General features: G+C 38.0%; 2 protein-coding genes across 2 annotated transcripts; one reads left to right on the forward strand and one right to left on the reverse strand.

The window, feature by feature from the left end:
- The first annotated feature begins 815 nt into the window (after positions 1–815).
- On the forward strand, positions 816–5,112 carry LOC148820068 (uncharacterized). The gene is made up of 7 exons (XM_088934191.1): positions 816–1,067; positions 1,588–1,716; positions 1,819–1,977; positions 2,584–2,699; positions 2,948–3,053; positions 3,745–3,870; positions 5,062–5,112. The coding sequence occupies exons 1-7, from the start codon at positions 816–818 to the stop codon at positions 5,110–5,112; spliced, it is 939 nt and encodes a 312-aa protein (XP_088790317.1).
- Positions 5,113–6,423: 1,311 nt separating this feature from the next.
- Positions 6,424–10,739, reverse strand: pex13 (peroxisomal biogenesis factor 13). Its single transcript, XM_088934172.1, has 4 exons — positions 10,563–10,739; positions 9,314–10,014; positions 8,947–9,072; positions 6,424–8,684 (listed from the first exon to the last, which is right to left on the reverse strand). The coding sequence occupies exons 1-4, from the start codon at positions 10,634–10,636 to the stop codon at positions 8,368–8,370; spliced, it is 1,218 nt and encodes a 405-aa protein (XP_088790298.1). The 5' UTR covers positions 10,637–10,739; the 3' UTR covers positions 6,424–8,367.
- Positions 10,740–11,129: the final 390 nt, after the last annotated feature.

Raw genomic sequence — 11,129 nt, forward strand, 5'->3', positions numbered from 1 at the left:
GCTAGACATTTCACTTTATTATAGTGCTGCAGTAAGATCCCCCTCCCTTCACTTACGCTGATAGCTGCAAGGTTTGACAGACAGGCCAGCGGAGCAATCATTGTAATCCGCGAAAATAAGACGGGTCTCCCAGTGACCGGAATAAACCTATTCTTAGCCAATCAGTAATCAGTGGGCGGTGCTCTCCGCTCTTGTGTTTGTGAGTGTGTTGCAGATGACTAGGTTCCCTTCCGGTGCCGCAGTGCAGGTGGGTTAGGAAAGCGTCGCCGTTGCCTAGTAACAGTTGAGTTTTGGTGCTTGCAGTCATTTGTACACGTTTTTTTTTTAATCCAGTTTTATAGTTGTATGTCGAATTACGAAATGTCATCTTGACTTATTTGTAGGATGCATTTCCTTCTTTGCTCTTTACTGTTGTTTGCCTTTGCGTGTTCCACTTTTTGTGATTAAACAGAAAAGTTTGTGTTGGCAATTTTCACATAGCTTTGCGTTGACCATCTTCTTTCGGACCACATACAAAGCTTTACGTCAGTTGTTTAGCTTCCTTACGGAGTTTAACATCTAAAGGCGGAGCTTTGAAATAAATGGTCCAAATACAGATAATATAAAAATATATTGCGTCTTTACAATTGTTTATTAAATTGTATTAGGATTCACAGAAACATTGTGCGTGTTTCTGTTTGCTTTTCACAGGTGGGATGATGGCGGACAGACAATAAGTGCATCGTGATGTGAAAAAACCTTTCATCTGTTTTCGCAGAGAAAAGTACATTCGTTTTATCTGGGTCTAATACCTAGGCGTTGCTTTAGAAAAAAAAATGGCTTCTGCGAGAAACACAAACTGTACCGGTAATTCAAAACTACACAATTCAAGAGCATCCACTAGACAGCTGTTAAACAGAAGCGAAGCGTCAGTCACAAGAGCAGCTCAACACCCCAGGGAGCAGTGTCATGTGACTGGTGTGGCAGTGCCACTGTGTGGGGCACGGGCCCCTGTCAGGATGGAGTCAAAGTCAAGAGTCATCGGTAGAGAGAAGATGGCAAAATCAGTGAGGGATAAATCGACGCAGGTAATAATACCATGCAGTCTGTGACCGAGCTTGATGTTGACTCCTTTTCCTTTCAGAGGTTCCACAAGAGATTTTACGTTTTGTTCTTTTTGCTGTTATTGTCCACAGAAGAACTGAAAGGCATAAATGGGCAAACACAAGTGACACTAATGCTGCCTCTACAGACAAACTGTCTGGCTAATCTGAAAAACAGCTAAAACAAATTAACCCAGATTTGCTTAATTTGTTGGATCAGTGAAATAATGACACTTTGGCTACTGTGTTTGTAGTGCCGTTAATGATGTGGGATAATTTGTGTTTGTGTTATTATGTGTTATTATTTTATTGATATTTTCTTTCTATTCATTAATATTTTTTAGAAAAAAAAAGATATATTTTATTACCAATGCCAAATTATAATCCGATATCTAAAATCTCAAAGTATTCTTTCACATACCTAGACTTGGTATGCCTGTGCATGATTATGTCATATACTTCTGTAATGGCGGATTGTGAATAATCTTGTTATTTGGCTCCACAGGTATCTCTTCTTCACAATAGTTTACTGGAAAGGAATGCAGCTCTTGAGAAAGAAGTCTTGCGTCTAAAAGGTGAATTAAAGGAAAAGGTCCTGTGCATGTCCAGTTTATCCACACTAATACAGGAAAAGGTAGTCATGATTACATGCTTAAAAGTACAGTATAAACTAATATTCATTTAAACTGTGAGTCACTTTTGTAACATTTTACGTTTACATGTGTTTCTTGCCTAGGATGTGGAACATTTGAAAGAACTGACTTCTGAAAGAGAGCTCCATGGTCAGATCAAAGCTCAGCTGCAGAAAGCCGAAATGGCAGTGCAAGAACAGATGCAGATAAATCACGAACGCACTTCAGCCTGTGAACAAACAATCAAGGAGTTGAAATTGCTGGTACTGTATGTGTAATGCATCAAGGCAGCATGGTGACATGGTGGTTAGTGCTACTGTCTCAAACCCTTTGGGTCCTGGGTTTAATTCTGGCCTGGGGTACTTTTTGTGTGGAGTTTGCATATTATCCTTGTATGCATGGGGGTTTTCTTCAGGTACTTTTGTTTTCTCCCACAGTACATATGCTGCCAGGGTTAACCGTTACCTTTAATGAATGTGTGTGCCCTACGATAGTCTGGAATTCCATCTACAGTGTAAATCTGCCTTGTGCCCTGGGCCTTCTGGGTTAATTTCCAGTTCCCTATGAGGATAAAACAGTTATTGAAAATGAAAGGGGAACTACATCACATTGAGAATGGTCTGTCTACAAATTGGGTACTGCAAACTAATTAAAGTTTTTTTTGTTTAGTTGGTTAGAGTACACTCCTATTCTAGTGCCCCATTAGTTTTTATGTGAACGACTGTGTGCAACAAATGGGAAAAATACTCCTCCAACATTTGCACATTATTAAAATATTTTAATAGAGCTGTTTGAAGTTTGTTTGATGCTGAGCCTGGTGTTAAGGCTGAAGCTCACTACTGAAAATCTCTATACTGTACTTTTTGCAGCACAATGTGAACATTGCAGAGTTAAAAAAAGAGATGGACTCTGAGAGACACAGCAACAATGAAAAAATCAGCAAGTTAAAACAACAGGTCTCAGACATCCTTGAAGGAAGATCTTGGTAATTATTTTATAAACAAATACAAAAAAATGTTGTTACTGCTATTTCATGTCCAAATAACAGATTAACAGTTAACATTAACTGTTACACTTTTGAAAATATATTAAAATTGCTTTAAAAAGAATTTGTGAAAGCTATTAATTGCATTAGAGATGCATTTGGACTAGATTTAAATCTAGAGATTTTGAAGAATGTCATGCAAACCTTTATCCAATGTGTTTGGTCACAGTGTGTTTTAAAACTTTCAGGGAGCGACATCAACAGCTTGAGGATCTCACTAAGGAAATAGTCAGACTGACTGAAAAAACCAATACTCTAAAGAAACAATTAACAGCAGAGCAAATTCCAAAAATGGTACTTAACCCCTTTTAAGAATGAATTAACATAAATGCTAAAAAGCATTTTTTTAAACTGAAGAAAAAGTTTATAAAAATAACTACTGTGTCAATGAAGGTGTTTTGCCATGCTAGAAATTAGAGTGCATATCATATCATAAAGGAATCTGTTTATTTTAAATATTAACATAAAAAAAGAAATTCTATTATTTGTTCTTCTATTTAGTCAAAACAATGTAAGAGGAATAAGTATTCACATAAGGTAGTATGGTATGATTCTGGAATGTATTATGACTAAATAGTACACATGGTTTAAATTATTATTTTGTATTAAACGTTATTTTTCATTATTTAAAACTTGTGTCTAGTATAAACCTTTAACTTTTCATTAACATTTTTTGTTGACTGGAAGTCAGTATAGTTTGTGTTTTGTATGTCAAGAAAAACAAAATTGCCACCCAGACATTTTTCCAAATTTTCTTATTTTAAATCTTAGGCCTACATTAAATAAAACCTTTCACTCACTTAACAGATGTGAATTATAACCCCAATACTTGAAGAAACAAAGAAAAAAAATAACATGAAATACAAGCCTTGTAAACTACAGTCGGCAGATGAACTGAAAATTTTCATTTAATCTGGTTCTTAGTGTGTTAACGGTGTTGTTTTTTTCCCCATCTTTGTTTTCCAACTATTTGTTCTCCATGAAGTGTAAAAATTGTAAATCCTTACAATCCAGATTAGAAGAGAAGACCTTGCAGCTCAGACTTAAGGAAAAGACTGTAGAAGAACTGCACGACTTTTGCAAGAGGTTTGAAAAACAGCTGACACAGCAGGTAAAAACTATAACGTTAATTTCATGGAGCAAGGAAATAACGGTACCGATAAAGGTGGCCCATTTAAACAATGGTAATGTAATAACCATGGAGCAGTAGAATTTAGCACTTATATTAATGGGGCCTTGGGAAAATGTTCCCTGATCTTTCAAGTAAATTAATGTACACGTCAGAGGGCTCAAACAGTACTAGAGGGTGCGTGGTGTGCTTCTAGGAATTAAAAGTGCTTGTACACAACAGAATTCAGTCGGTTGTGGAACATGCTACTGAAGATTACTGTTACAGATGAGAATTACTCACTTGAAGCAACGTTATAATAGGAAGAGCAGTCCTGCTGAGGCATTTAGGTTCTGTTGAAATCAGATCAGCTTTTGGCAAACACCATGCAACAGCTAGGTTGTAACAGAGCTGAAATTTGTACAAAAGCAGATGGAGCCTGGCAGTCATGGTTAGGGTTCCTTAAGCCTGGTTTAACAAAATATTGTGGATAGATGAGACCCATTTCACATACTGTACCAAGACCATGTCAACAGTTGTAACTGCATTGGTTTAGAACTAGGGACTAGGTCTTGGTAGACTTACGGTGGACCAAATCCTACATGGTCACATCGAACTACAACGGATTGAAGCAAAAGTGCCTTGAAATGTCGTTTACTTTCACTGGATGGTGTTTTTCAGGGAGCCATTTTTACTGGTTAATCCATGGTCCCAAAAAATGTATTATGGAAACATGTCATTCTCACACATCGGTAGCATAAGAATTTGCAATAGACAACCTTTATGCTGGATGTTGCATTCCTGTGAAAATAATTCTCTCACATTTTGTGATCGTAAATTGTTCTTTTAAGTTTTAAGTTCTTTTAAGCTTGTCTGCCACAATGTCTACATCTGATGTGGTGTATGCTTTGACTGTGTGGCCAAAGTCTAATATATTTGATATTGTGGTACTGTAGATCTCAAAGATGCCATTCTTTATCACATGGCTCTCTAGAACACACAACATTCGTCTCTGCCCATGCATGTGCTTTATAGTGTCCCCTTGTGTGTACTGTTGTTGGGAACATATGTGGTCCTTTTGGGGCATGGATTTTCAGTCTTCTATAGCAGGGTTGTTGTGATAGTTACTTGAACTTTTTTAACTGCTCTTTTCTTGTACTGAAGGACAAATACTTTCTTTCTATTTCTAAACAGGATAAGCTGTTAAGATTGTCAGTGAAGAATGATTCGCATCATCTGAAATGATAACACACAATGTTGGGTGTGAATTGTGAAGTTTTATAAAAGCTACAGTTTTTAGTGTTTTTTTTCATTTTATACCCACCCAATATGGAATTGACAGTTCTTTCTTTACGATTTGGCTAACTTTCAAAGACTCCTGTACAGCATGAGAAGAATGAGGAACTGCAGGCTTGCTGATCCAACCTGCCTACACATCGAGCCTTTCTTCTTTTCTCATTAATCCACAGTGCTGAATGGAAAAGTTAACTGTAGGAGTGAAGTGTCTCTCTTTGACATTACTACTGGCCTGTAGGCACTTAGGGAGTCATAGGAATTGCCTCGTACACAAAAGTCAGGAGAACTCTGGTTAACTAATCCTAGCTCTCCACGGTAAAGGGCTAACTCTTTTTACTAAAAATGCAGCACAATAGTTTGGGCACAATGATACCGATTACTATTTCCTACTGGAATATATAAATTATATTAGACATTAACATAGTTTATGTATTGGTTATAGAGTATCCTGATGGACTTCTATAGCTGGAACAGTCATTATACAGTATATTGATACACCTTTGGAGATTGTTTTCAAATTAAACTGAACTTCTTCAGAGGTACTGCTGCATACCTCAAGGAACATATAGAATGCAAGTTTAAATGGAGTAACTAATTTCATTATACTAGATATCTGAAAATTGCATTTTGAACATAACAGGAACATGATAAGCATTCTGTGTGCTATGAACTAAACATTGTTAATAAGGTCTCGAAGACACGTATGTACCGTAGTAAGCTAATAGCTGACATAAAAAGGAAGCTAGCAAATGAAGTTTGGGAGGAATAACAGCAAGTTAATCTCACCCAGCCGTTCTCAAGATGTTTGTCCAGCTTACAGCTATCCATCCCCTTTCCTCGTTCTCAGGCCAGGGGGCTACCAAGTAACCAAGTGGGTTGAGACAAAACTGTCCTACCAAAATATTCCACATTTACAAAGCATCTGATCTTGGATGTTGTTGTTCCTTGTGACTTTCAGTTAAGCTCATTAGTTATAAATCATCTGAATGTACCTAAGCTCAAACAAAAGACATGGCTTGCACTGTACTTTTCTTACTTTATATATTCTATATGTATGCTACATTTACAGTCAATCTGAAATTTATTCCTGTCATTTTTTGATCTTTTAGTTTACATTTCTGTAGACACAAAACCTAAAGTAATTAAATGTACATACTGATATATAAAAAAAAAATGAAAGTCTGAGACGATCATAAAAAGACTGAGACTCCAGCAACCTCATCACTTACTAATTAATCTGTTTAATAACAGGAACTGCTGTAGTTGAACAAACATTTTATTATGTCAAAATAAGTCTTCATTTTTACATGTACATTTTAGAGACGTTGACTCAAATTCTACAATAACACACCCCCTGAAAACAAGCCTGTGAATGGCTGTCAGATACAGAAACTGACGTGGATCTGGAATATGAACAAAAACAGTTAAAAATTATTTAAATGAACCATTTAAATAATAAGAGCAAACCATGTCAATAATTGGTACTACAGTACAGTATATTTTGTAATCGTTCATATGTTCATTATGTTACATTATCTTCAAATCACATCCACTTTGGTATAATCCTAACATTAACATTCTTAAAATAGCAGGCTTCAATGAGTTTGTTCTAGGATACCTAAATGACCTCAACAAATATGTAATAACCTAGTCTTAATTAAGACACATTTGTCTTTTTCTTCTAAATCAGTCATACCCCTCATATATGAGAGCGTCACATATTCACTTGAAAAATCATCCAAATTTCTTTTAGTATATGTTTGTCTTAAGTATTTGCTTAAAAATCTGAATGTGAATTGTATTATTGATGAAATGATGTATTACCTGTAAAAACAGAAGGCATACCAATCTTCATGTTTTTTGTTTTCATTAAGTTGTTTTAAAAAAAAATCTAATTTTATTACAATCTGTTAGATGGCAAAAATAATAAAAAATTGTGTGGAAAGTTTGAATATTTGTGCATACTTTAATTCACGATGTGCAAACACCTCTGCATCTATGAATTAACATTACTAATACTTGAGAGGAAGCTTAGGTTTTCACCAAGTCAAACTTCCAAGTAAAGTAACCTTTAGTGTATAATGCGAATCTTTACACATTAAAAGATTTTACAATTCTAAGAATGCTTTGGTTATTCCATAATAATAGCCTACTTGATAGTTTCGTGTGAAACACAACCGACCAATCATTGCACACTAAATTAAATCCCCTGTACACTTTGTATTAACCTTTTAAATCACAAGCCCCCCAAAGGCACCGAGGAGCAATTTCGATCTTTTCTCAAACGTAAGAGACAACAGTATGAGTCAAAACAACAGTGCATCGAATGAAATGCATGTAACAGGAAATTCCATGTTTACTCGTGTCACATTCAACAATTCAGTGTGAAGATCTTTAGCTTAAAAAAGGATTGACAAAACAATGAGAGCCCTTCAAAGAAAACAATAAGGTATAGCTTTGTTATGGTAAAACATAAGTTTAATATATTAATATTTTTAATATTTGTAATTGATATTCTCCCTCTTATTTGGGATTTGGTTTTCATCCTAAAATGCTGACTTTGTTAAAAAATATATACTTTGTCATTAATACATAATGATTGAAACTTTTCACCAGAACAGAAAAACTCAGCATTATCCCATCTTTATAAAAAAAAAGAACAATTCACTTATTTTCCACTTATCCATTTTCAAAAACTTTCTCTTTTCAGTTTCAAATTTAAACCTATGGCCAAACAATCAAAGTTATATGCAAGTGAACAGTTTCTGACAACCTGTTAATCTTAAATGTGTCTAGAATGTCCAATGTTATTAAAAATACACTGCATAATTTAACGGCCTTCAATTATGACGTGACTACAAAATGCAACCAGCAAGAGGTTTTCTGCCAGTGTCATCATTAAAAGAAAACCAAGGATATTTATTATCTCATCAGACACAGGAGACTGGGGGTCACCCAAAGTTTCCAGACAACATATTTAATGTGGGCAGTCTTGAAGTGGCTTTTAGCTTCCTGTGATAGTTACTGCATTCACTTGCCAGTGAAGTGATGAAAGGGACAGTGGGTCATCTGGTAATCTGAGCAGCCAGAGGACAGAGAACGTTTTCAGTTTCTCCCCTTTCTTGACCAGTGATGTGTAGGGAAGCGGTTTAAAATCAAATTCCACACAAAAAAAAATATCTGTTCACAGAAATAGTAAAAATTTCACAGATCTATTTTCTCAGGAATAACGATAGCAGCACTGGAAGTAGGCTTCCTTTCGGGATCTCCCGGTGTTCCTGTGAACAGAGACTCGAACACATCCTCCGGGTTCGAAAGGGTCTCTGGGGCTGCCGCTGCTGCCCCAGCTCTCAATGCTTGTGTGCTGGCCGACCCTGGCTGCTGCTCTGCAATCCTCTCCAGTTCTGCTTGCTTCCTGCCTCTCCTTTTGCCGAGAATTTTTACGTAGTTGGCTGGGACGAGTCCTGTACTCTGACCATCCAAACTGGCCAAAAGCCATCCCCGTACCCTAGGCTGTTGTTCTGCCAGGAATAAAAATACTATAATTAATGTTTGTGGAAAAGTATGTGCGCAGAGCAATTTAGGATCCCTCCCAATCTCACATAATTTCTACTGAAACAAGCGAGACAGCAGTCATGTCCATCTTAAAACCATGCCAACGTTCTGTAGCGTATCTTTAAAAGTCTATAAAACTGGGGCTTAATTATGCAGAATCGCACTTTGGACTGTGTTCTGGATCATTTAAAAAAATAATAATTTAAAATAAATGGATCAAATTCTTACCCTTAGGTGCCAAGTTCAACATATCCCCAGCACGAATAGAAATTTCTTCCTCCGAGGCAGCTGTGAAATCATATTCTGCCCTTGCCACCACGTGGTCATCGTCGCCATTTGCCCAGTTTGTGGATGCTTTGGGTTCAAACAATTATGGTTAAAAGCGATTATACTCAACAGTAACAGACATTATAATATACACTTAAACTCTGCTGTCTCAGACATACTTTCAGGCATTAGTTTCAAAGAGATCAACACTGTACTGACAAAGCAATCAAACCCCATTTCTAACATATTCCAACCTGTGTATTTCTTTCCTTGTGAGTTTTCTTCTTCTTCCATACATGACTATATCGTTGTCTAGAAAGGGACTCACCAGTTTCTTCTGCCCCAACAGTTGAACTCAGCAGTTTCCAAATCAGGTAAGGTCCTCCAAGGATGACAGCAAAGAAAAGGAATATAGGCCAAGACTTGACAGAGCTGGCAGCTCTGTCTTCAGCTCCAGCCTCAACCACTACGCCAGCGCTGTCCGCCCACAGGTCCTCCGCCTCGGACGCCCTGCGCAGTCCCAGCATCCTCTGCAGCCGCCTGTAGAGGTACCGCAGGGTGCGCACCAGAGCAAAGGCCGAGAAGACCTTGGTGAAGTGGACCTTCAGCCTGGAGAAGTGGTTTGCCACATCCAAGACTGCCCGGAAGCTGTTGTAGACGGCGGAGAACGTGGCATCCATCATCATGCTGACGGAGGAGAAGGCGTGAACGATGCTCTCGATGGACTGGAAGGCCCCCCGGCTGCTCTCCTCTGCCTGCTGCACGAATCGGCTGGGTGGAGCCTCGTCCACACGAAACCTGTTGTATCCCAGCCCACCTCCATAGCCGTAGCTGTATGGGCTGTAGCCCCCGTATACCGAGCCTCCATAGGGGCTGTAGGAAGAGGAGAAGGAGCTGTATGCTGGTCGGTAGGCTGTCAGACTGTTGCCACCATCCTGCTGGGATGGTCTTGGGGGAACGGGAGGTGGAACTCTGGTCAGGACAGGAGGGCCCGGTCTTGACAGGCCAGTGGACCCAAATTCCGTTGACCTGTTCATTGAAAGCAGGCACCATTTAGGTTTACACACGCGCGTAGATTAAAATACCTTTGCAAACATGTAATATTTGTCGATCTTCGCTTGCATTGTATGCTGCACAGAACGCATCTCCTTCTTTTCTGCTCTCTGCTGAAAGCTAAACTGAACAAAAGAAAAATTGAAAGTGTTCAGAGGACTGCGGTAACTACACATCTGAGCTGAGCAAACGTTCGTCTTCGACTCCATATTTAAGCATCAAAATTTAAAATCTTCCACTCTTTTTAGCGTCTTTCTGGTAAAGCTAATTACACAATCGCAGCTGTGTGTTGAACAGTAAAACTATGAATGCTTTTGCCATTTTCAGGGATTTTTCATTGTACATAGTTGTTTAAATTTGTATTCAGATTGATGATATAAGTGATATGCGGCAGTTTGCTTGTCTTTGTTGTCTACATGTACATTAATAATAAGCCTGTAAAAAGTGCAGGCATCTTAAGAGCCACTGCAGGCCTAAGCAAAAATTAAACACAGCATTGCCAAAAAGACAACGTTTTTACTCACTGAAAGGCAGCTGGAGTAGAAATGGCACCTGGAATCCGTCTTTCCCAGGGTTTCGGAGGAGGCTGCGATGCCATCCTTTAAAATCCCCCCAACACGGTTACCCTGTTTTCTACAGTTTCTACCCAGTTCACAGTTCAGAATCCAGCCCGTCACACTGGTCCGTCCTAGACCTTAATAATGGATCGCAGCAAAGGACGGAGGTATTGAATTAGGATGAAAAGTATTAGCCTGAATGTGAAACTGTAATACGAGTGCGACACGTAAACCATACACTCGGAATGTATTTCAGAGGAAAACACAACGATCTGTAATCACTAATTAAAAAAAATATATGTATTTCTTGTCAAATACATCGATGTTTTTGTTGAATTAGATATGAACCATTTGGGCTTGATTACTAGAACTTCGAGTTTTTGTGCTAATTCACAAGGACGTGTTTGTGCCTTAGAATTAATAATTTAATATATTTACTTTTGTATTTTTTTTGCCCTAAAACTATTTACATCAGGTTGGCATCTAAAGCGAGTGTTCAGAGATCTACTGTTCGGAGAACAATTAATCGTGCCT

This window comes from Atractosteus spatula, chromosome 15, assembly GCF_055471065.1.
Source record: "Atractosteus spatula isolate fAtrSpa1 chromosome 15, fAtrSpa1.hap1, whole genome shotgun sequence".
Lineage (NCBI taxonomy): Eukaryota > Metazoa > Chordata > Actinopteri > Semionotiformes > Lepisosteidae > Atractosteus > Atractosteus spatula.